We start from the raw sequence: 24,667 nt of genomic DNA, 5'->3' as shown, positions 1-24,667 counted from the left end.
TTACTGAGTTCCGGTAGAATTTCCACACTATCTTCTCCATAATGTTTCCAAACTTGAAACTGAGGTGCTATGATTTTCTCGTTCCTACGTAAAATTAATTCAACGAATCGGTCAAAAGCCTTAAAACTTAGTGGGACCTGTAATTTATCAAAAGATACATATTAAAATGGATGAACGCAGCACCGTTTTCATATCATTAATATTGTACTAACGAGTTTAATATAAGTCTACCTCTACATTATCTTCAATATTCCACGATGGCAGAAAAACAATTTCAGTGTCCTCAGTGTCCTGCCCGTACACTGCACTGAATAAAGTGAGCAATACAATTTCTGATACAAAGCCCATGCTGAACACTTTGAAGTTCAAGTTCAAGTACTCAGGATGATGACAAACTTGTTCTTATATATGCGTGTGGGTGCATATGTTTTGCGACACCCGTATATCGTTTATGATTGCAAAAGCGCAATATAGGAGATGCATGCTGGCACCTGTATCCGATATGTCATTGACACCAACATTTGAATGACTCGAGTAACAATACAACAGAAACTGCAGGTTTAATGCATATTGCGCATATAGTAAACATACAGTGTAAATCTTTTTTCTCATACCATACTCTATAGGTAGGAAACATCTTTAAGAATATGTAATTAAATCAAGATAAAAATGTGGTATATTTTAATGCATTGATTACTCGATGTACAAAACAGATACCGTATGAAATATAATCTGTTCAGGTAGAACTTTGTACTTTGTCGCATATTATATCTACAGATACTGTTTACATCCGTTTTCTTCTTTCTATAAAATCGTACCATGATAATTTATAAGTATTATCTCAACATTATTCGCTCGCGCAGCAAATGAATGAATTCGCCTCCTAAAAGTGCTAGATTTTTTACAACAAAAGTGTAATTATTATAGACAACGGTTGATAACATAACGAAGCAACATTGTAATAATTCTTCTCTCCCGATGATATACGCTAAAAAATGTGTCTACCGTTTCCTACGCCGATGTTTAAATTTTCTTCAAGATGTCGAAGAAATCGAGGGGTAGAATGATGATGGTAACGATACAATATCAACCATTCTTATTAAACCATGAACTGAGGGTAGTGTGAATTGTATATGGAAGGTAGGAATGAAAGAGAATATATGCTTGTTACAAAAACCTTAGTATTAAAATATTTCAATAAAAACAATAAATAATAATCATGATCAATAATAAAATTAATAGATTCGGCAGTGTATATAACATGCTAAACGGGCATGTACCTACATCGTCATAATCATTTTCTTTAATTATATGCGTTAATGGTAATGGGATTATTAAATAATTCGATAACTAATTACAAGTATATACGGCGAGCGGTCAAGTCCCCACTTTTTACAGTTTTATCGGTGACGTGGTTTGCTCAATTTCCCTTTTTACAACTTTCTGGTACTATATACGATCACGATGACTAAAAAACTCCTTTTATACATATTACGACGCGCGTGATTCGATTGATGCGTCATATTTATTTACAGTTCTCTTCAATTTACCACAGCAGGATTCCATGTACGTCTAACCAAACTGCTGGGAAATCTAATCAATATTCACGGAGAGATCATTCTTTGGATATTCTGTACAATCTTACAAATTCGTGACGTAAATTCGTGTCGAAAAATTATGAGAAAAGAACGATGAATTTAACTTTTAAGCGGTGGAAAATGACTATTCTTTGCTTATCTGTCGTCACAAACGTTTATGAACAACAGTGAACACTTCGATATTCATCCTCCAGAAACGATGGAAGATTTGCAGCCGCGTTTTATAAATTTTGCAGCGAATATTTGCGACGAACACACGCAGGTTTTGGTAGCTTCTTTCCTCTCCTTGTTTTATTAACTAATTTCATTTTAACTGCAACATCCATAACAAATGGTACATTTTTTACAGTAACATGTTTCTGTGATCCAATTACATGCAAGTCATGTACCATAATTATAGACGCGCATTTGCCAACTGTTTAGATATTCCAGTGAATATAATCCCTATGGTATAGCATATATTTATGAAGGCAAACACATTCTCACCGTATGTTATATATCAAATTGATAATGATTATCATCTAAACTTTTGTATTTTTTCACCAGAAAAATGTAGCGGTTAATAATAATATTAAGTTAAAATGCTTATCAGTGAGTAATGTATAATAGCGTTTTGCATTGTTTTCACCTTCACTTTTTCAATATACGCTTATTTATACGGCTAAATATTAAATAGATTTTTTACTATTGAAATATAACTTCAATTTCGCAGTACATTTAGCCTCAAAATGTTAATCACGAAATAAATACAATATCAACGATAAAACGAAAAAGGAAAAACAAATTATCGAGAGCTCACTTTAGCTCAAAATAAAAATCTTTAACTCACATACGAGCCGTATTTTGCGTACGTGTTATCAGTACCCAATGTACTGGAACACTGTACGCACACAATAATTAAAAGTTATTGTAGCCATACTACAAATAGCAAAGACATGATAACATTTCTATCATCAAAAAGAATGACACTATTAGCAACAAAAAAAAAGAACCGTAGACGGCATTCTCATTTCCACAAACCTAACAATCGTAAGACATATCGTTAAAAGCTTTATCATCCAAAGAGATATAGTATAAAAATGTAGATTAAGATTGTTCTTCATTCGAAGGCCACTGTCCTGAATGATTCCAATCCCAATCCTTGCCTTTAGGACGAAACTTACTGGTACTTCCAGAATTATTCCAATCTCTATGAAAAAATTTTTTCTTAAAATGATGTCGTTCGGGATCTGATTGCCGTTGGTATTTCAGAGGCACCGAAGATGAGCTACTTGAGCTGCCGTTGGAGGGATTCGGCGGACGAGGGCTCGTTGGTGAAGGCGTACGAGGAGGCCCTAGTGCTTCGTCGGGTGACGGGATTACAGGTGGAGGTCCCGTTACGGTACTATCTGACCCCAAACCACTATCAGGGCTTGTATTCACTCCTTCCGTAGACCTCCTTCGTTTGTCCAACTCCGTGGAAGCGAATGCAACTAGCCTGTCGAATCCAGAACTGATACGGTCTTGCCAATCCGCTTCTCCATCTGTAAAGTAGGGTTTATTTAACTGTCATGACACAATCCGTAAGGTCAGACATTCAATTCTCATAAAAATAAGCCAATAACCCATTTTCAGAGCAGTCTGTGTTGTTTATAAGTACAGTATTTCGACATATGTGTATACATATCTCTGTGCTAGAACATAAGTGTATTAAAAACGTTTAAGAATAGGATAAATGGGAAAGATATTGTCCTTGTGAGCTTAAAAATAGATACAAAAATGTTTTTAAGATAAAGTATGTATATTGAAAAGAAAATATATTGAAAAGAAAATATCTTGAAAACAGTACTTAGAATGTTTTAAGGAAGAAGTGGGAATCTAAATAATAAACACGTAGTATGTGTATATATTATGTACACTGGTTTCATTTTTCCTTGTGTGGTATATATAATTTTTGGGAATAAACACTACATCAATCGCATTTAAGGTACTTCCATGCAAAAAAAGCATGCACTAAAACTACAAAAACCCATCAGCTAAGATACAGTGTCTCCATATAAATTCAGCATGCTTTACTCATTCTAAATATCTTGTATGCACTACTACGCTACAAATATTAAATGATTTATAATAACTTTACCTAAAAAAATTTTGAGTCTGGCTTATTTTCATGGAAATGCTTAATATTTTCTTTTGCATAAAAGCATGTATCATTTCTGGCTAAAAAATACTAATAGAAACTAAATCTTCTTTGTCAAGTGGTTGTAAAAACGATAATAAAAAAAAAGAAAAAAAAAGAAGAATTTTGAACAACCCCTGTGGGACAACTCACCAGCAACCACGAACCAACCCACAGGCAGCCGTACATTTTGTTTTCTCCTTCTGATTTGTGTCTCAATCTCTAATAAAACAAGCTTCAAGGGTTGTGAGTGAGACTGAGTATGTGACAGACAGAGCTAACCAACAAACAGCTACAGTGCATCTAACAAATACAGCAAACAACAACAAAAATAAATATAAATAAAGATCAGATACCAGCTCCATAAGATAGGTAAACCATAGACAATCTTAAACCACTAGTGCATAAAAATAACGAGATGCATAGCAGGAAACTAATACAATAGTATTTTAAGAAGAAAAAGCAGAGTGTTTAGTAAAAGTCTTGTAAAGTAGAAGTATAAAAGAGTATCGGTAGAGTAAATCTATTACATTTTTGATGTACTGTATAATCAAACTACCAACGCTTGAAATAAAATTGATTCCTATAATAAACTTTAAGATTTTTTGTAACACAATAAATGCCAAAAACTGAATTTTGATACATGTTACATGTTTTTTCTTTTAGCCAGTATAGAAAGCAGTTCGAAAAACTTGAATATGTACATTCCAAAGCATTTTCTAAATAAAAAATGATAATACGAGTAATGAGAGATATAAAAAAAAGATATAAAACGTTTTACTCACCATCGTCGCCAATACCATTCCGCTGCCTCTGCGTTGTCATTTGAGGCTCATCAACTAACGGTGTAGATGTGTTGGAGTGCGGTTCCACAAGAGGACTTAATGGCGCTCCACTTGTACTTATCGACGATACGACTGCTTCTGTCTTCACCGACATCGATGGCTGTGACTGACACATAGCCGTAACGATACCATTCGTCGTCGTACTGCCACTACTGCTACTGCTAGTTGCATACCGAGGATACGGTTGAAATCTATCGTAAAAGAAACACATAAAGGTGAATTGCTTCCAGAATAAGAAAAAAAAGGATATAGAAGAAATTTTAATACCTTCTATTCGTAGAAAGTACTTGCTCGGTTTTAGCGCTATGGTTATTTAGTATACGAGCATGCAAAGATGCTGCCAATCCTTCGACTGGGAGAAGTTCGCCGTTCGACGTCGTCTGCGATGAATGCAACGGTGGTGCAGGGTGAGTCTGTGCAAGAGACTGAGAAGGATTGTCAGAGAAATACGATTCATGATAAGGTTTGATGTCTGCGCGAGGTAACTGAACTGGTGTGTATCTAAAAAACATCCAAATTAAACTGTAATATTTTTTCACTCATATAACGATAATCATTGGTACATAAGTATTTTATATAATACCTCTGCGGTTGTGTCACTGGAGTAAACAACACAGATGATCGTGAAGTGGTAGTGGGAGTACACGTAGATATTGCAGAGGAAGTTGGAGCATAACTTGCTACATGTGCGAGGGTTGATAAACCAGCATCACCCTCTGCACTAGCCGGTCTACTGATAGGAGAATATACAGTTTCAGGTCTTATCATTGCACTCATATCAACGGCAGCATTTATTATAGATTGATTTGATATTTCTAGGGTCCTTTCTATCTCCCCGCTGACTAAATCGCCAATCGTTCTAGTGCCGAGTAGTCCGTTTCCTCCTGCTACAATACGATTGTCATGACTCGATTGCCTGGAGTCAATTGTTGGCCTATCGGATGGTGTTAAGTGAGATGAAAGACGTTCTTGAGAGAGATGACGGCGAAGCGCTAACTTTGCAGGTGAAACCTACAATGAAAGTACAAATGATACTCAATTGATAACATGAGTCTATGAAAAATGATAATATTGTAAAACTAACATAATATCAAGTATCTAGATTCTTAATATTCTGAAATTTTACCTGCGTATAATCAGGGGTAGAAACATTCTGCGGCAATGCGATACGTTTCCTATCTGGTTCAGTCTGATTTTGTAATTGCACCTGTAGTTGCATCTGCTGCTGCTTATTTCTATTTTGTTGATCTTCATTCAAGACACTTGTAATAATACTTTTTAATCTATCTTCAAAATTCGCGACTCTAGGGGGTTCCTGAGTTCTATTTGCTGTTTCCTTATTAGACGTTTGCGATTGTGAGGATGAAATAGATGCCGACGTAGTAGAAAAGCTAAGTGATGCTTGTGGCAGTCTTGTTCTAGAATTGCTACTAGTACTAGTATTTTGCCTATTCAACATTCGACCAGCTTCTATTTGTCTACCTGTCTCCAGAATTTTTTGCGCCAATATTTCTGGATTATTTTCTTGTATTTTCCCAATATCGGGAACGTCGGGCCATTCTTGCGACCTAGATCGTCCTTCTCTGCTCTTCCGTGTCGATCCACTTTTGCCATTTTGCTGCTGATGATGATGCTGACTTTGCGAATGTTTAGTACCTGCTGCGTCTCTCTGTTGTTGAGCAATTGCAGCGACTTGTTTCTCATTGCTTGCTCTTTCCAACACGTTCAGTTCGTGCTCCAGTTTGGAAACCTGACAATTTATTACAGTGTTTTAAATCATATGTTTAAATGCATATAAAGTTTCCTTGAAATAAAAATGACTAACCTGGCAATGTAAACGTTTGCGTTGAGAAAGAGTAGCAGATATTTCTTTCAGTATATAGTCTTGTGTAAGCGGCTGCGGTGGATTCGACATGCCATTAACATTTGTAAGACTACTATACTTTTCTTGTAACTCTTGATGTCTAAGCGCAGTCAATCTTGACTGCTCATTTTCCATTGATGCGACTTGGGCTTGCAATTTACTCGCCTTAGCTTGTAATTGTTTATGTCTAAGAACTATTTCCTTAGCTTTTGCAAGCAAATCTCCAGGTGACGTAGCATTTATACCTAACTCAGTCATTCTCGCTTTTAAAAGAGCTACACTATCATCGATTAATACTTTTATTTGTTTTTCTAATTGCGCTGCTCTTGACTGTAGTTTTGAGTTTCTTTCCCTTTCCTTCGCGATATCCGTATTGACTGATACTCTGTACTGAGGAGTTCTCATTGACTCTAACATGAGCATGAATTGGTCCCTGTAAATTAATATTATTACATAACAAATTTTTTTATATGCGTATCTCGTTTTACAATAATATTTATACGTACCTGTACAAATCCAAGAGAATTTGTAAAGCATACGGCGTAGCGGACGGAGCTGGTGGTATACTAAGTTCTTCGTGTACAGAAGTCGAATGTGACTGCAAAGAGAGCGACAATGAGGATAACTGTTGATCCACACAACCAGGCGCAGGTGGTGGCTTTTTTCCTAAAGCCTGTGGTGATGTACTAAGTAACGTTTGACTATGCAATAAATCTAAACCAGAAATATTAATTGCTTTCTTTGGCTTAGATTTCTTCACACCCCTTCCTCTTTGTCTGCCTCTAGCCGGAGGCCTCGTAATACCATTTGTTTTTCTATTCAATTTTCTACGAATCTTGTTCGGTTGCCGACGATTCTTAATGTTATTTTCATCTGCATCTGTATCGCTATTTGTTCCATGTTGCTCTGAATGATTCGGACTATCTAACTGCCTCGAAAGATCTCGTTTGGCTCTCTCACCCCTTTCACCCCTATTTGTAACCTTATTACTACTGCTGGCAGTGTTACTTATCACAGAATCAGAGTTTTCATCGCCACCTTGTTTATTATTCTTTAGTCGGTGGAAATAACGTTCTAACTTAGTACGGTCTATTACATGTAAATAATAAGACACTGGTTTACCAGTCCAAGATACAGAACCCTTCAGTGGTGACATTTCTGAGACATGCATTATTGTACCAATATCTACAAATTAAAAAATTCCAGTTGTACGCATGAACAATTTTTTGCTTAGTTTTTTATCACAGTAAAAAAACGTAATACATTACCACTAAGATTTCTATCCGTTATGCGAAAGTTGAGGGGACAAAATGATTTTGATGATACAATGCGTGCACCATCCCGAAGGTCGGCAAATCGTTCTTTCAATTGGTGGTCCACCGTTGGACCAAATGCAAAATTATTAACAAACACAATTGTAGCTCCAGTAATGCTTTCACGATGTTCGTCAGCTAAAAAATCGCCTTTTACCAAACGATACTCGCCGCATCTTTTTCCATACCAATTCAACCATTTACGAAAGTTTATTTCCATACTCTAATGTTTAACAGAAATAACAAGCTTGTTCATATAGAAAATTCTAATTAACTATACTTTATCAGTAAAATTACATTAGAAGGATAACATACTTGTGCATATCTTGATGGTACATCAGCTCTTTCTACACCAATACAAATTTTGCATAGTGTTGCTGCGGCCATTTGAAGAACCACTTGACCAACACCTGATCCCAAGTCAACAAACACATCATCTTCTGTTACATCTATCTGATCAATCATTTGACATACAAGTTCATAACTTGTTTCACCATATACTTCTGGTGAAAAGGGTTCATACTGATTTAATTTGTCTGGTTCAACCACTGCCTGATTATACGTTTGCTGAAGTATATGTCTTAATAAACCCCGACTAGGTCGTTTATTTAACCTTTGAGATGGCAAACTAGTACCCTTTTCCTATATCAGAGTAGATTCAAGTTATTCAAACAACTAGAGAATAAAATTTTTTTAAGTCATACACTACTTACCAATTGAACTAAACTATCGATTGCTCTATTAAATCTGTCACATAAATTTTTCATACTTTCATAGTCTCTTGTGTCATAATCACATAAAATATTATTCTCTAATGGTAATTTCAAATCTGGTAAATCCTCGCAAACCCACCGCATTGTCTCAACAACATCAAGTGCACCATCATGACGATCCTAGAATTAATAATTACACAAGATATATTAAAGAGTGTTTCTTTAAATGACTAATAATTAGCAACTAATATTTTTTATCCAATAATACTGATAAGCATGAGTTTCCAAGAAATCATCTATTATTTACAAATGGCAAAGTGGAAAGAATATTTACAAATATCTAGATACTAATTATATTATATTATATTATATGAAAAACATGTTACTAGAATTCACTTTAACTCAATTAAAAAAGTATGATTAGAAAAATCAGATAAACAACTTGTACAAATACTCCACATAGAAATAAAGCTATTACTTTCCCAGAAAAACTAAAAGATATCCCTATTAACTTTGAAGATCTGATAAAAAAAAAATCGATTCTACATCTATTATTTTAAAATGAAAATATCATTCACCTTTCCCCTCCGCCACCCTTTTTCCCTCCGCACACATATACACGCGCGCGCAAGACGCAGCATACACTTAATTTTCACGTATATGGACGATTATCAACAGTTACAAGTGAAATAAAAGCACAGAAATAGCCAGTAGACATAATCGTTTCGGAGTAGAATGAAAGCAGTAGCGTGAGAATGTAAAGAACGGACGGATTCGTTTCGTGCGATAGATGCACGATCAGCTGTGAGAATGCGGGATAGACGACAGGGTCATGCACGCCAGCCAGACCTTCGTGTAAAGATATCGTGCAGTTGTCGAGCAGAGACACAATAACCTCGATTAACGGGGTCGCGACGAAATATCTACTCACAGATCCGGATCCGGAGGTGAGGGGCCATTGATAGACGATCGGTTCTGCTCCGGCTGGCGAGTGCAGGCGCAGCTCCATTTTAGCAGGGCCGTCGTCCTCGTCCCCGTCGTCGTCGCCGCCGTCCACTTCTCTAGCAATGCGTCTCCTCCGTAAGCCCAGGCTCTCAGGGTCGTGTGACGTAACCACTCAGAGATTAACCGTTCGGCGGAGGATCGTGGACGCTTGTCCTCCCCGCACTAGGACACTACCATTACGTAGACGACGCTCGCGGACCCCCCCGCTCCGCGGTTACTTGGCCGAACATGAAAAAGACACTAAGGGGGCCACCTTCAGCGACCGTCAACTCGAGAGGACGAACGGTTGGCCACCGAGGGCGAGCGCGTCCAAACTTTGACGCGACGATGGGGATGGCGAATGGGGCACGCCAAAACGGCCACCAGGAACACGGAACACGAGGCGCACACAACAGAAAAACACTGACAGACTATTGTGCTGCTCGAGAAACAGCGGTTTGGGGGGGGATGACGACATCAAAACATGGCGTCATGCCTCTTCCTTCTACCGTATCGTGCTTGTGCGGCAGCACATCCGGGTGTTCCGCGCCAACTCGCTCTACCGCGCATGCGTCCCTGGAACCGTTGAACTTTCGACCGCGGAAAGAACTTTCCTCTTTCGATGGAATATTGTTTCGTATTCCTTTCTGTCTGTAAATCAAGTGCTTCAGCGTTCCCTTTCAGAACTAAATTCGTAAGACTTAGACGAAATAAATTAAAGATATCGATGAAATTCTTTGGAATTATTATTTTTATCTGTGTTGTTATGACGCGATAGAGATATCTGATAACGAGCTTCCAGGGTTTAAAAGTTTGATTTACTGGAGAAGATAGCGATGACGAATGCGTGTATGACTTTCAACTTATTTTGTTTATTTTTTAATGCAGTTTTGTTTAAAAAAGGAAAACAATGCGCAGGAGGCATCGGTTGCATGCGATAACGAAAGCTGGAATATCGATATTTCTAGAAGTGCATTACGTTTATAGGGTGACCTATTGGTAGAACATGGTATTTGTCACGTAGGCAATTGCAAGTGTTCAGCGCCTCTGTAGATAATGCACAGAACTTGAATGTTTGGATAGATAAGGTCATCGCGTAACGTCACCGAAGGAAAAAGTGCAGGGAAGGTCGGCGTTTGGATCAATGGGGATTTCCAAGCATGAGACTGGAATAAAAAATTCAAGGGAAATATTTCACTCGATCCTTGTGTGCCAAATGCGTTCACATGAAAATATCGGCTGATTGTTTTGGTTCACCTTACGGGATTTAGGCGAACTAAAAAGTACAGTTACCATTGAATGACGTGTTGCGCATAGTTTTCCCGTTTGTAAATTGTAAATATACCGAAAGTAGGTTAATTAGGTAATATAATAAACGTGTAGCCATGTCGGATGAGCTGAAATTAGATCACCGTGCGAAAAAAAGAATCAAAGAGGTTAAAAGGAAAGCCAGACCAGGTAAACATGTCATAACCTATTTCATAACCTATACGCTGACGTGATATGGGCGTACATTATAATTGCTAACAAACAATTCTTCTTCACGATTTATTTTATATTACTAGTATGATTGCTAGAAGTAATTGAGACATCGTTTCTCTTCTTGTGACGGTCGTCGTTATAAACAGAATTTGGAAAATGCGATACAAGACCGAACTGTCTTTGCCGACCTTGGATGATGTAACTCCAAATTTACTGAAAGTATTACAATATAACAGTGTAATATAATATATTTACAATTAAATAGTTTACCGTTTCAAGCTTTGTATAAAGATAGATGTCACAATATCAGTGATAAGAAATTAGAGGATATTAATGAGACTATTAGTGTTTTTGCTGTATACTTTTTGGTTTTGTATTCTTAAAATGTTTTTATATATTTTTTCAAACAGCCTTGATTTACCTTTAAACTTACTTGCCCTTTTAGAACTTGGAGATAAAGCAGCTTGGACCCAACATGGCTATAGTAAAAAATTTGAGTCCTTTTGGAATGTTATGGACAATGTGGACCGTATCGAAGAGTCCAAAGTATCTCCAGAAGAGTTTATAGAAAAATATGAAAAACCCTACAAGCCTGTGATAATACAAGGTGTTCAAAATGGTTGGAAAGCCCAATACAAGTGGACTATAGAGGTATGATATTATCAAAACCTAGAAGGTAATACACTTTATGAATGTATATTAGCGATAATTTTATTACAGAGGTTAGTAAAAAAGTACAGGAATCAAAAATTTAAGTGTGGAGAAGACAATGAAGGATATAGTGTGAAAATGAAGATGAAATACTATGTACGTTATATGCTAAATAATGAAGATGATTCGCCTTTATATATCTTTGATAGTTCCTTTGGTGAACATCCTAGACGAAAAAAATTGTTAGAAGATTATGTTATACCTAAATACTTCCGTGATGACCTATTTCAATATGCTGGTGAACATAGGAGACCACCATATCGCTGGTTCGTTATGGGACCTGCGAGGTCTGGTAAGTATTTTTATAATTGGAGTACATACAACTATTTTTTCTTTCAATCCTATTAAAAGTGTAATGTAAATGCAGGTACGGGTATACACATAGATCCATTAGGGACCAGTGCCTGGAATGCATTGATATCTGGACACAAACGATGGTGTCTATTTCCCACTCATACACCCAGAGAGCTTCTAAAAGTGTCTGCAGCTGAGGGTGGTAAACAGAGAGATGAAGCTATCACGTGGTTTTCCGTAATTTATCCTCGCACAAAGCTACCTACGTGGCCACAAGACTGTTTGCCAATAGAAATTTTACAGAACCCTGGTGAAACTGTTTTTGTTCCTGGTGGTTGGTGGCATGTCGTTTTAAATCTTGATGAAACTATAGCAGTTACACAAAACTTCTGTTCCCGTACCAATTTTCCAGTAGTTTGGCATAAAACGGTAAGAATGTTGAAGTATGAACTGAACGCAATATTTGTGGATTTGAAATACATCTCAATTAAAACTTCTTCGCAGGTACGCGGAAGACCAAAATTGTCTCGTAAATGGTTGAAAGTGCTTAGGGATAAAGAACCAGAATTGGCAGCACTAGCAGAAACCATAGATGTAAAAGAAGATACAGGTGTTGCCAGTGATTCTTCCAGTGGCTCGTCAAGTAGTTCTTCAAGCAGTAGTAGTAGTAGTCAATCAGAAGATAGTGCAGATGACAGTGGTCAAGAATCATTGACAGCACACAAAAAGAAGAAGAGGTACGTTACACACTTCATACCTTTTTTTAATAGAATTCATTAAAAGAAATCTGTATTTAGTGTTTATCATTAGACCGTTTATTTTATTTTTTTTTTTTATATATATATATGATTATGAATATAATTAGACATAATACTGTTTTTAAATTTTTAGAAGAAAACTAAATAACAGCCAAGCCTGACAATATCAAGCATTTGGGACCTACAGAGACCTCAGACTGTACAGTATTAATCAACAATTATTGTTTGTACTAAGAGTAAATATTATAATTATTACTATCTTCATGTTCATAATAAAATAAATGCTAGATAATACCAAATTTATTCTTATTAAGTAAATTCGTTTAAATTCTACATTCAGGCGTTGATAATGCACTTAATTTTTGCTGAATTTGTTTTATATTATTACATCTTTGGATTGTAATGTTTCTATCTCATACATAGAAAAGGTTTGTCTTTATCATATGTTTCATTATTTATAAATTCTATACTTATCCAATGTATGTATAAGAATAGTTAATAACGCGTGGAACATACGAGACATTAAAAAAGCAAAAATACATCCACTTAATATTCAGGAACCTAAAATACTAGAGCTCAGCAAGCTATGAGTCAGGTGCATTATCATTTCAAGTCCCCGCATTAACATTCTGTTGTGTCATAAATTAATACAAATTAACGAATAAATAAAAAAATCAGTTATGAAATAAATACAATATTTCAGTAGGTGCGTGTATTAGCTTTTTAACGAGTTGCTTCTTTGGAAAGTTCTTGCATCTCTCTTATTGTAGCTCCACAGCCTCACTGTCCCATCACTTCGCGTTGACACAGTGACCATGCAAAGCACCAAATTGGAGTGTAAACAACATAGAAGCAAAGTAATTAAAAATTAAATTAAACTTTCATATTCGAAAGAGTTATAAATTTATGAGTATAGCAAAGATATTGTTTCCTACTGCGAGTTCATTCGATCAAACATAAATTTCTTTTTACATACAGTACATTCATAACTGCAATCACACTATTAATGACCAAGTTTCACTACAAAATCGCACATGTACTTTTAAAAAGCAATACTTCGTACACACACAATCTTGATAGAGATGGAAAGTTGAAGAGGAAAATATAAATCTGAAATTAATGCCATTTTTCATTAGAAACATGTTTACTAATCTAACATAAATTGAAATCATAAATCATGGATAAGTGAACAAAACAGAAGCTATTGTCTCCATGTAATGAAAGACAATTCTAAGTAAAAAGCAAGATACTAAATAATGAAACAATTACGTAATCAAAATTAAATTGACTATTTTTGGCATGATTTATTAGTAAGATGAAAATTCATCCCATTATAATTGTAGAAGGTTTCTGTGACAAACATGTCCACACACTTTGTCAGTAGCCATAAAGTGTGTTAGGACAAACATGCACATTACCACATTAACAACCTATAAATGCAAAACAACAATATACGCAGCAATATAGAAAGAATCAGATTAAAGGGAAACTGTGGAAATAGACATGGATAATGAGGATTCAGGAATACGCCACAGCTTCACCTCTCCAGAGCTGCAATCAACATTCAAGATGTTATTCTATCCAAAAATAATTGTGACAGATACTGAACCCAAGCACACGTTTTAAGATACTTCATGTAACATATTAACGATTTTAGGGTATTCAAGAATAGGAAAATCTATATTTCAAGTATGCTTCGGATCAGTTTAATATAAATAACCTTGTTAAAAAGTATACTTACTTGCTTGCAGTAAAAACATGCTGCTGATTAGTCGTGACAGCATTAATAGCAGAACTATGTGCACGAACTTCCCCTATATGAGTACATTCTCCTCCCTGTTCCTTTGGTACCGACCACGCTTTCAGAACTCCTCCTCTACATCCAGATATCATTACCGATCCATTATTAATCATGCACAGCCCTAAAATCCAATCTTTATGTGCATTATTCAGTGATTGAACTAGTTCCATCCTACTTAAGTCCCAACGTTTAATGCACATATCTCTTGAACCTGTAATACAATGCATAGAATGTCAATAGTAAATCGAAGAATCAATATTAAGGTAAAAAATAAGTTTATAAAATGCTCACCAGAAAATAGTGTCGAATCGCAAGTAGTTAAGCACTGAACTCCGTCATAATGTGGTGGTGCTAGACTGATTGATTGTCCAGACGTGTTCGGTTCAACCAGAGATATCAAATGATCTTTGCTGCCTGTTATCACTTTACCATCATCAGCCACAGCCAAGCACATTACAGCTGCCGTGTGAGGTGTACTTAATCTTCCACTATACGTTAATTTACGGAGATCCCATACTCTGACCTTATCGCTGGATGCAGTATATAACTCTTGCTCGTCCATACTAAGCACTAAATCATTAATAGTTGTCTCACCAACAGGAACTTGAACCATTCGAGATGGAGTTGACAAAGCGATTGGCCCACTTTGTGCTTGACCAGACGAAAACAATGTTTTCACACAGTTGTTGCCCATTCTCAAGTCCCAAACTTTTACGTAGGCCGACGAAACGCTGAATAATAAATTATGTACCGATGAGTATTTCACTGCTACCACGTTATTTGGATGACCACTCAACGTGAGGTTCTCAATTCCAGTTCCTAAGTCCCAGACTTTCACAGTCCTATCTAGAAATTGAGTAGTATTAATTGATTAGTATCTAGCTTGAAATTAGACAGAGTTTTCAAATAATAGTAGTAGTTGTTTTGTATCAAATACCTTTCGAACCACTAAATAGTAAATCTGCAGTTGCACATATTGTCAGAACAGCTTTACTGTGACCCTCTGCTACGTAAGAGCATTGCAAAACAGTTCGCGGTTGTATCTGAACAGAATTACACATGGTTACAAGTGTCCAACAATATTCTTGGTGTGCATTACTTTTACCTTGCCTTGATATTGTGAGATAATCCCTTTCATAGGCTGCGGATCAGTTGTTGTTGGTTGTCTGCTTGCAGTCAGCCTGGAGAAAACGTTTTCTTCTCGACTGTTGAATCGTCGATACGTGGTTGGCGATCCAGGAGGTGACGACACATCTGTATGTGCTACCTGTTCCCTAGTTGAGGTTTGTTATGTTAGCGTGTTAGTTAGCCAGGTATCAACTCTAATCCAGGCTAAGTTATGTTGGCTCAAGACATAATTATGGATCATGCAAGTGCATTATAAGACAGAGTTATAAGTTTATTGAATTCAATTAGTAGTAACACTGTTGAATTGTAAGTGTATTAATTTTTGTAACATTAAATCTTTATAAGAACATGTAAATATATTTTATATTTTGAAAAAAACACATAGTAAAAGAAAATATTAAACATTAAGGTTTGTCAAAATTAAAAAATTTAGTGATTAATATATGATACACAAAAGAATTGTGGTTCATTATACAACATATTAAAATAATTTTAACAAAAAAATAAAGAATGATCCACCAAAGGGTCTTTTTATGAATGTTGTCATATAGGACAGTGCACGTTAAATGTTTGTGCTTTTATTTATTAATTGACATGTATACAAAATAACTGCTTACATATATACAAATTTATGACCTTTATGCAAAGCATACAAATAGAAATTTTTGTGACATTTATACATATTTATAATGCAAGGGCATAGAGATATATGTTTATATAAATATAATACATTAAATAGGCTGTATAATATTAAAACAAACTTATTGAAATACCTGTAGTAATAATTGCAAAGGTAGTGTTATTACCAACTTGCCCGAGAACTAAAAAGTTTTATGTACGACATGGCAACATTTTATACAATTTTCTTCCTAATATAACCATGCACATGAGTTAGAAACTTTATTTCACATTCATTAACTTAAATAAAATTTGATGATTTAAACTTTTCTTGTGTAAATTAAACATGAAAGGTATAAAGTAACTTTTCAATTAATTAAATAAAGAAATATATTAGTATTTTTAGTATCTCTTTATACTTCAATATTTCAATATTTGTTTTGTTTTGTACTGTTTGTGACGAACAATTTATAATACCAATTTATCTTCTTTTGGCTCCACTTTGAAACCTAATTATAACTTCTCGGTGAAAACACCGATTAATGCACTTGTTTGAAATAGTATACAAATTTTTTTTACGAAAAATATTTAGCCAATAGTGCATAGAATAGAGCGTCAAAACAAAGATATGTAAAAAATATGAAAATAAAGATGTGCTGCAGGATTATCACTCACATGGAGCCTCCACCAGGATGAAGTGGTCGTCGCAGTAACCTTGGCGATGTACTTTCACGTCGACTCAAAGTTGGAGATCCACCAGTAATGTTTCCATGCTGACTTCTAGTCAATACTAATCCTCTAGTAGATACCAACATTCATTACATTGTATTCAAAATACTCTAATAGAGTCAAGCAGAATGTCGACAAAATTTTGTACTTACTTTAGACTACCTGGTGCACTAGGTACCCTTGTAAGCGGATGATTATGATTCTGAGTTTGTTCCTCTGCTTTTAAATTGTCTGGACTGGCTTGAACTCCATAAAGGAGCTCCTGAGGTTGTGTAGTTCTTCGCCTTACTTTATTGTTACGTTGTCTCTCCTCTCCAATTATAACATGAGTATATGTTTCACTGATATTCAAAATTGTAGAAGCATATTACTAACACGGAGTTACCTCATATTAAAAAAAGTAAAGTACTAGATAACTCACTTATCTGGCGATGAGCTTCTTGAACTAGGAGGGCTGTAATTTAAGGTATTATGGTGATTATTTGTAAGGGACAAAAGATCTCTATCCCGCAAAACATGTTCCAACAACTGATGTTGCACGTCGCTCTCTTGGGCAACTTGGTTCAGCCGAGATTCCATGTCCCGAACTTCAAGTTGCTTTTGAGCGGCTACGCAACTTTGTTCTACAGTGAATGCTAACATTCTTTGCAATAAGTATTGAGCTTCATCCACCGACTGAATTGTTGATATCAGTGCTTCAACACCTGGTTCACTCTCACCCTCTGCATCACCCATTTCCACCATGTCACGTTGACATTCGGCAATGCTATCCTATATAAAACGATTTGAAGAGTACATTCAAGACACGTTGATTACTATAAGAAAAAATATTTACCTGCAAATAACTAATTTTACTTTTCACATTATCGATTTCTTCATCGATGTCAGTCGTGTCTCCTCTCGAATTTGCTATACTGTTTCTGTGTTTCTGGAGCTTTTCAAGTTCCTTACCCAATTCTTCTCGTTCCTGAAGTAGTCTTTCCATTTCTCTCTCCGTTTCTGCAGCTGCTTGTTTAGCTAACGCCTGTTTTGCAATAGTTCTTTCGAACGTCTGCCACCTTTGCTTCAGTGCTTTCGGATTAATAGGTTTAGGCGGCGCTCTGCCCGCAACTCTTTGACTTAAACCTCTGTCTCGCTTCCTTAATGCTGTAACCTCTTCCTGTTTACGCCTAAGCACAACTTCTTTCATTCTTTTATCAGCTTCGAGTGTTCTAATCATGTTCGCATTTTTTCGACTTTCCTTACGCAGCTGTGCTATTTCCCTGTTCCGTCTCAATTCATTTTCTTTGTGCCTTTGAGCTTCTTCTCGCATCTTATTCAGAAGTTTTACTTTCGCTCGCTTCATCTCTGCTAATTCGTTGCGTAGTCCTTTCAATCTGTTTTCATTCTGAGACTGATTCTTAAGTAACTTTGCGTGTTCTTTCTTCGCGGTTTGCAGGAGTCGCATTTCCTTTTGCATCGCAGAAAGTTTCTTTTCGTACTCGTCACGCAGCGTCTTCACTCTTTCTGTTGGTGGAGCTGGTTGTTGCTGCAATGATTGCAATACTTTGTCTCTTTCCTCTTGTGTATCTTTAATACGAGTTTGTAACTGGGCAAGTTTATCTTCGTAATGCTGCTTCATAGTTTGTAGCCGCCGTTGAGACAGTTCTAATTCTTGTATTAACCGCTGCTTCACGTCAATATCTGATGTTAAAGCTTCTAGTTCACGACCCATAGCCGCTTCTTCTTCATCTTCCTCTGCAACACAATCATTTATTTAGTATACACAGCATTTAGTAATTTTATATTAGTAAAATATAATTATACACACCTTTTCTATCAGAATCGTCATCTGAGTCATCATCGCTTGCAGAATCTTGACCAACATCCGCATCCTCACCTTCTCCTTCATCTCCTGTCTTATTGGTAGTATTAGTAGTCTGTGCCTGCTGCTCTTTCAGTGCAGTTAATGCTTCAATTTCCTTCTGCAACTCCTTTTTGGCATCGTTTAATACTGATGTTGAATCGCTATGATATATATACCCAGAATCACCATAAGGATTTGCTGCATTAACCTGCACAGAGTAAAATTGCATGAAGGAACAACGTTCTACATGTATAGTCTATTTTTATGTAGGAATTTTCATGTACCTGCATCTGTCGTTTTTTTAACTGTTGATACATAGCCTCTGCTTCTAAAAGACGCGCCCTTAACTCTTCTATCTCCTGCACATATCCTTGAACCAAGCTTGTTACTTCCGGATTCCCACCTCCCGATGATATCCACTGTCCAGCAGCTTTTTCCGCCAGCAGAAGAACATTCTTTGCTGTTAATGCTTCAACTGTTTCTGAGAGAGCTTTGACTCTAGTGCGAAGACTTTGTAACTCGCTGTTCAACATTTGATTTTCGTGCCAAGCATCATTTACGCCGTCTACGCCAACTACTCTTTTGCCTAAAAAAATAAGCAACAAATGAAAGTTTTAATTTTGTAGTGCCAATTTTAGACACTATGAAAATAATGTATTACATATTTACCTTGCTTATACTCCATTAACTCTAATTGAAGTTGTTGTATATTTCTCTTAAGAGAAGCAATTGTTCTTGAACTCTTATCTTGATTGATTGTAACTTTATTCTTTATATTCCTTGCTCTATTTGCATACTTCAGAGTACTTAAAGTTTCCATAAAATCTCTATCGCTTGGTGAAACACAAGCTATCATAACAGTCTGACTATTGCCTGTAAGTATTGAATTCATTTTTATTAAAAGACTACTAATGAATAGAACATTTATTTTAAACATACATTACACATTACCTCCTAGTGAGTCTTGAAGAAGCCTAGTCAATTTTGAATCTCTATATGGTACATGTAAAGCTTTCTTTGTTTTGTCACCAAGTGCAGAAATAACATTACCTAGTGCCAACTATTGTGCAAAAGAAAATTACATTACTAAAGTAATCATTACCATTTGTGTAACGTGTAAACATATTAAGACCATACCAATCCACAATTTATGGAAATCCCTTCCTTTGCTCTGTCTCCTGTAGCACCAGTTCTTTTTAATCGCTCTGAACCAGCTAAATCTACAAAATGAAATTTCGCGGTTAAAGTTTCAAATTCGCTGGCTGGTTCAGTCCCGCTGGTGTCAACGTCAGCGTCTGGATCCTCGACTTTTATGCATCTTTGCTGCCTTATATACAACGTAAATATTGCATGTGATCTTGACGATTGTGTATTCATTTGCGTGGATCCAGTTGTGCGCGACAATGCTCCTAATCTTAAATATTCTAATGCCTGTTCTGGACTAGTTACAACTCGTGGTTCTACACCAGCTAAATGAATATTTCCTGAAGTGTCTTCATGAATACGAGCACCACCTCTAGGCCCACCTGGTTCCAGCAGGTCTTTTAAATCTTCATTATACAGTTCCAAAAATTGGGCAGTCACCTATTATAAAATCAGTGTTAAAAATCTATATATTTGGCTTTCATATAGTTCTGTGTGGATATATCACATACATATTAAATTTCACTCTCACTATAGTAACATAATACAGAGATAAGACAGTATTACATTCCTGGGAGTAACAGGAGTGCATCTGTATCAGTAATACAAACCTTGAATTCTGGAGGCAATTGTGCACGTTCCCTAGCATACTGTTGCTTCTCTACAATTCCATTGAAAAGATGTCTGATAGCCCTAGGAATGATTCCAACTACAGCTTGATCCACTTCCACATCAAAGCCAGTGCCCATAGTATAAGTTTTCCCTGAACCAGTCTGGCCATAAGCAAGAACTGTTGCATTGTATCCATCCAATGCACCTTCTACCAAACGTGCAACACATGTTTCATAAATTGTGCTCTGTCCTATACCAGTATCAAAAACATAGTCATATGTGAAGGCCTTATCTGGTCCAAGAAAGACCTGGGGTTCTCCTGGAGGTACTTGTGTGCAAATTCTGCACATATCTATTACTTCCCGTGCTACTTGAGGCCTTATTCTGTAATTTAAATATTTGTTATCATTAATAATGCTGATACTCTATCAGCAGATTGCAGAGTATTCTCTATTTACTAAAAAATAATTTTTTAAGTAGATTATTCGTTAAAGATCTACAATTCATATAAACTCAATCATTATTTTCTATATGCATCAACACGAAGCATAGCCATTCGATATACCTATATACAGACAGTATTATGTCATATCATTACGTCGGAAGTATCGATGTAGTCGGTGTCGGAAGTATCGATGTAGTCGGTATCGTAAGTATCAGCTGTTATCGCGTGTCATTCATAAGAATCCCGCACCTCCCGCTAGGAAGGTGAGAAAGTCGAAGTAAACGATACGGAGATAAACAAAAACAAGTATGAACGATGAAAACAGGTAGAAACTTAATAGGTTACGTAGAAAAGAAGGGAATGCAGTGGGAGGTGGGAAATTCATTCATCGGGAAATCGAGACACGCGTACATTATACAACCGGTAATAAAGCCTACGCACCTGTTTCTCTAAAAGGAGATATTATGCGATTCCAATTTGCACAGTGGTACTGCGTAGAAAAAAATGTTGATGACATTCTAATAACGAAACGCCTCGTCTTCCGGAAGAAAATAGAAATAGACAAAAGAATAGGAATAAAAAATGTATAAAAGAGAGAAAAATATGTTTTCTATTGATAGTAAAAAAAATTATTTAACACGTAGCCCGTTGTTATCAATACTGCAATTAATTTCACGAATGCAGATAATTTAATCTCAATATTTCGAAACAGTATTTGCATCATCGTTTTCGGATAATTCGTGCAAAGAATACGGATGTCTACTTATACAAGCATTCCGCTAAGATTGTAACGAGAAATCCGCATAATCCTTTCGAAACGGTCTGCACGGAGGAATTTTCTAAAATCATGAGAGTGTAAAGCGTGTCCATACGTTTCACAATACAGATTATCGAACTGGCAAACAACGGTAATCCGCTCGAAAATGAAAAGAGCAAGGATAAAAAAGTATGAGAAAATAGATAAGATACACTGAGAAAACACGTATGTCATAATATTTGCGTAAATGATCGAAATGTTCGAAAAAAATACGACTGCGTGAAAAATCAAAGTCTGGCACTTTAAATTCGAACTGCGTGCCGCGGGAATTTTTAGATTATTATCAACCGAATATTGTCGATGCCGTGAACTGTCACCGCGTAAATTGGCTTAGTTCGCGACAATGCAGTCTGCTCGGCGGAATCAGCGTCTTCGGTCTTTCAAAATTGTTTCGGCTAGTCGATCTTTATCTTTCGGAAAAATAATATCTCCGTACTTACCGTACTGCAACGCGGACACTCGTGTCATCGGCCATCCTCGATGTGTTATTGTGTAATTCCTCGAGTCGTGAAAGTGGTAGAACTTGAACGGGTAAATCAACGGGAAACTGGTGCGATTAGGCCGAAACTATTAAACGACGACTATAATTCCTCGATACGTGAGTATCTTAAATGCGCACGCGTTACTGGATGCGGCGGCCGTGAATATTCCGCATTTTTCGATGCGAACGCGCGCACAGGCGACCATGAAATCCACTCAAACATTTCTCATAACGAAAGGGAAATCCTCTATCCTAGTCGCGTTGGTCTCAAGGACTGCACAGATCTCTGACTGCTATCATACGTGACGGACATCTTTGGTTTCTTTACGGCAGAAAGCGACTGGTCAGCGACATCTGTCAGAAATGTGAAGAACTGCATGAAAAATCGATTGAATGTTACCGATTGTTGTGTTGAGCGAGATCTACTTTATCGATGACTGGTAAGGATATTTTCGCTTATAACGTTAGTAGATGGTAAAATAGTTTTTGGGTTCTTGCTTTTGCTTCATTTTGCTCCAGTAATGAATCGGATTTGTGATGTTGAGGAGATTAATTCTTGGATTAGAATGAAGTTAGTTTAATCAAATCCATGTAGCAAGCGTTGTATCAGTTATAGGTTTTGTCTTCGTTTTATTAATTCTTTTTTTGCCTGCGGGAAGTAAATATGCAATTGCATGAAATTTGTATGTACTTTGAACTACTCTAACAACAATCTATAACGATTGTTAAATTAGTATCATATATTTATTTAATTCATAAGAACAAATGTAGTAGATCGAACGAAATCAGATCTAATTGCTGTCTCAGTTTCTCTTCTTGTTGCATGTTGTCAAACCACCTTGACACATGTACATATTGAGCTTTTTCTTGGAGGGTTAATTCTCGCTACAACAAAAAATAGGACAGAGAGATTAGATTGATCCGTGCAATGTAGTAAGGATTCCTGTGTCCCAGTTGTTACACTATATTCATTCTCATTACCATTATTGAATGTAGAGCATAATATAATGTTACATCAGCAATGGTTTTCCTTGTACCAGTTAAGTAGGTGTTATCTCTGAGTACAGTGTTTAATTCCTGTAATGAAACAAACATGGCACTGACATGTGTTTCCATTTAATACACTTATATAAACAAATGAATTAATAATACCTGCATGATTCTCTTCGCGTTAGCGGGAGTGTCAGCATAATTTACACAAACAACAGCGTACTCGAGCCATTGACGCGACAATGCTTCTATTTCCTTGTCATTGCCAAGTATATCGGGGAATTTCGAATTCTTGATTAGAGATTGTATTATAGTGCTGAATCCTTCGATTTTTTGATTTGATGCTCGTTCTGTACTAACGATTACCTAGAAAATGACATGTGAAAATGACATATGTTAGTTACAGACCTTTCAAATGTGATTTACTTTAATAAATTGGTTATTTACATTTTCGTGCATTTCTAGTTGCACTGGCGAAACATCTAAATAATTTGATATCTTCTCTAAACATTCTAAATTGCACAAAACCATTGTTTTAAGTATTATATTTGATTATACTCGTCCGAGCTTCGGTGTTTTTGTACCGGTCGATAAACAGCTTTTAGGTTATCCTTGAAAAGAGCGCGATATTTAATATAAGGGTATGAAGATTAAGGAATTTTACGTAACGTGTACTCACAGTAATTTATCTGGTTATTAACGTGGTTAAGGTAAATCATAAATTAAGGTAATTATAATAACAATGTATAGTGAATTTGTTTAACAGGGGTTAAGAGTTTATTTCAAATATACAGTTTATTGTAACAACACCTGTATAAAATTTGTAAATCAAAGACATCAGAATGGTTCAATATATTTTTGTTAGTTAATATATTTAAAATTACAAAATCAGTTGACTTAGTTTAAATAGTTGGACCTAAGTCTTTCATCTCAAAAGATAGATTTCATTAAATCAAGACCATAAAAATATATTTTAATAAATTACATTAAAATACATGATAAAATAACAAGAATCTAAGAAATTAGTTTTGCTGGTATCACGTTGTAATAGGAATGAGTAATCAGCCTATATGTGAGCTGATTCACTTTTCTATTTTGTAATGATCCCATAGTTTGGCATTTAGTCACTAAATTCTTTTTTTACTAGTACTTATTTCTCTCTTGCTGCATTACGAATATTTGAGAGGTTTTTTTATCATTTTTACAGATCTTTTTCTCGGATTTCAATAGAAATTTTACAGAGATTTCCAAAAAGTTTTACACTGTGTACATATTAATAACATAAGTCAGGTACACTGAATGCAGCAAGGAAAAATATTGCAATAACATACATTTAC

General features: G+C 36.0%; 4 protein-coding genes and 1 long non-coding RNA gene across 11 annotated transcripts in view; 2 read left to right on the top strand and 3 right to left on the bottom strand.

The window, feature by feature from the left end:
* Positions 1 to 77: 77 nt before the first annotated feature.
* Gpp (DOT1 like histone lysine methyltransferase grappa) lies at positions 78 to 9,861 on the bottom strand. 2 transcript variants are annotated; one of them, XM_076378730.1, is made up of 12 exons: positions 9,423 to 9,861; positions 8,492 to 8,671; positions 8,094 to 8,420; positions 7,734 to 8,001; positions 6,972 to 7,650; positions 6,427 to 6,898; positions 5,728 to 6,351; positions 5,185 to 5,612; positions 4,869 to 5,102; positions 4,542 to 4,792; positions 2,762 to 3,121; positions 78 to 137 (listed from the first exon to the last, which is right to left on the bottom strand). In XM_076378730.1, the coding sequence occupies exons 1-12, from the start codon at positions 9,498 to 9,500 to the stop codon at positions 121 to 123; spliced, it is 3,918 nt and encodes a 1,305-aa protein (XP_076234845.1). In that variant the 5' UTR covers positions 9,501 to 9,861; the 3' UTR covers positions 78 to 120. The 2 variants fall into 2 exon arrangements, with proteins under 2 accessions (XP_076234845.1, XP_076234844.1); XM_076378729.1 differs by lacking the exon at positions 78 to 137 and having other exon boundaries at positions 2,685 to 3,121; positions 9,423 to 9,737.
* A 735-nt stretch (positions 9,862 to 10,596) lies between these two features.
* On the top strand, positions 10,597 to 13,019 carry Psr (bifunctional arginine demethylase and lysyl-hydroxylase PSR). 2 transcript variants are annotated; one of them, XM_076378737.1, is made up of 6 exons: positions 10,597 to 10,933; positions 11,403 to 11,608; positions 11,678 to 11,960; positions 12,036 to 12,391; positions 12,467 to 12,699; positions 12,854 to 13,019. In XM_076378737.1, the coding sequence occupies exons 1-6, from the start codon at positions 10,861 to 10,863 to the stop codon at positions 12,879 to 12,881; spliced, it is 1,179 nt and encodes a 392-aa protein (XP_076234852.1). In that variant the 5' UTR covers positions 10,597 to 10,860; the 3' UTR covers positions 12,882 to 13,019. The 2 variants fall into 2 exon arrangements, with proteins under 2 accessions (XP_076234852.1, XP_076234854.1); XM_076378739.1 differs by lacking the exon at positions 10,597 to 10,933 and adding an exon at positions 11,161 to 11,176.
* Positions 13,020 to 13,374: 355 nt separating this feature from the next.
* Klp31e (kinesin-like protein 31E) lies at positions 13,375 to 22,617 on the bottom strand. 2 transcript variants are annotated; one of them, XM_076378727.1, is made up of 16 exons: positions 22,300 to 22,575; positions 20,597 to 20,981; positions 19,980 to 20,426; positions 19,794 to 19,902; positions 19,512 to 19,715; positions 19,127 to 19,428; positions 18,807 to 19,050; positions 17,832 to 18,733; positions 17,418 to 17,767; positions 17,149 to 17,337; positions 16,943 to 17,065; positions 15,627 to 15,795; positions 15,459 to 15,564; positions 14,813 to 15,367; positions 14,462 to 14,732; positions 13,375 to 13,514 (listed from the first exon to the last, which is right to left on the bottom strand). In XM_076378727.1, exons 1-16 carry the CDS (start codon positions 22,332 to 22,334, stop codon positions 13,436 to 13,438), a joined length of 4,470 nt encoding a protein of 1,489 aa, XP_076234842.1. In that variant the 5' UTR covers positions 22,335 to 22,575; the 3' UTR covers positions 13,375 to 13,435. The 2 variants fall into 2 exon arrangements, with proteins under 2 accessions (XP_076234842.1, XP_076234843.1); XM_076378728.1 differs by lacking the exon at positions 13,375 to 13,514 and adding an exon at positions 13,710 to 14,271 and having other exon boundaries at positions 22,300 to 22,617.
* Positions 22,330 to 24,667, top strand: part of LOC143179483 (uncharacterized) — a 13,076-nt gene continuing 10,738 nt past the window's right edge. For 2 of the 4 annotated variants that reach the window (XR_013001973.1, XR_013001972.1), the window contains exon 1: positions 22,340 to 22,780. This is a non-coding gene — a long non-coding RNA (uncharacterized LOC143179483). Of the gene's footprint in view, positions 22,781 to 24,667 lie in introns of all 4 variants that reach the window. The other 2 variants (XR_013001975.1, XR_013001974.1) reach the window with 2 other exon arrangements.
* On the bottom strand, positions 23,011 to 23,983 carry Aimp3 (aaRS-interacting multifunctional protein 3). The gene is made up of 4 exons (XM_076378743.1): positions 23,778 to 23,983; positions 23,493 to 23,696; positions 23,322 to 23,417; positions 23,011 to 23,225 (listed from the first exon to the last, which is right to left on the bottom strand). Exons 1-4 carry the CDS (start codon positions 23,859 to 23,861, stop codon positions 23,094 to 23,096), a joined length of 516 nt encoding a protein of 171 aa, XP_076234858.1. The 5' UTR covers positions 23,862 to 23,983; the 3' UTR covers positions 23,011 to 23,093.

This window comes from Calliopsis andreniformis, chromosome 5, assembly GCF_051401765.1.
Source record: "Calliopsis andreniformis isolate RMS-2024a chromosome 5, iyCalAndr_principal, whole genome shotgun sequence".
NCBI classification, from domain to species: Eukaryota; Metazoa; Arthropoda; class Insecta; order Hymenoptera; family Andrenidae; genus Calliopsis; species Calliopsis andreniformis.
Note: the sequence above shows the minus strand (reverse complement) of the source record. Positions and strands in the feature narration are given on the sequence as shown.

Bases quoted from the DNA above. Each gene is read 5' to 3' on its own strand.
- Gpp (XM_076378729.1), bottom strand. From the start codon at position 9,500: ATGGAGCTGCGCCTGCACTCGCCAGCCGGAGCAGAACCGATCGTCTAT. The intron at 7,651-7,733 runs GTAATGTATTAC...TTTAATTTGTAG, and splicing joins AACGGATAGAAATCTTAGTG to ATATTGGTACAATAATGCAT. The intron at 6,352-6,426 runs GTTAGTCATTTT...ATAAATTGTCAG, and splicing joins GCAAACGTTTACATTGCCAG to GTTTCCAAACTGGAGCACGA.
- Psr (XM_076378737.1), top strand. From the start codon at position 10,861: ATGTCGGATGAGCTGAAATTAGATCACCGTGCGAAAAAAAGAATCAAA. The intron at 10,934-11,402 runs GTAAACATGTCA...TTGCCCTTTTAG, and splicing joins TAAAAGGAAAGCCAGACCAG to AACTTGGAGATAAAGCAGCT. The intron at 12,700-12,853 runs GTACGTTACACA...TTAAATTTTTAG, and splicing joins GCACACAAAAAGAAGAAGAG to AAGAAAACTAAATAACAGCC.
- Klp31e (XM_076378727.1), bottom strand. From the start codon at position 22,334: ATGGCCGATGACACGAGTGTCCGCGTTGCAGTACG. The intron at 17,066-17,148 runs GTAAGTACAAAA...GGTATCTACTAG, and splicing joins AGTGCACCAGGTAGTCTAAA to AGGATTAGTATTGACTAGAA. The intron at 13,515-14,461 runs GTAAGTATACTT...GTCAACGCGAAG, and splicing joins CATGTTTTTACTGCAAGCAA to TGATGGGACAGTGAGGCTGT.
- Aimp3 (XM_076378743.1), bottom strand. From the start codon at position 23,861: ATGGTTTTGTGCAATTTAGAATGTTTAGAGAAGATATCAAATTATTTA. The intron at 23,697-23,777 runs GTAAATAACCAA...GTCATTTTCTAG, and splicing joins AACTAGAAATGCACGAAAAT to GTAATCGTTAGTACAGAACG. The intron at 23,226-23,321 runs GTAATGAGAATG...TTTTTGTTGTAG, and splicing joins ATGCTCTACATTCAATAATG to CGAGAATTAACCCTCCAAGA.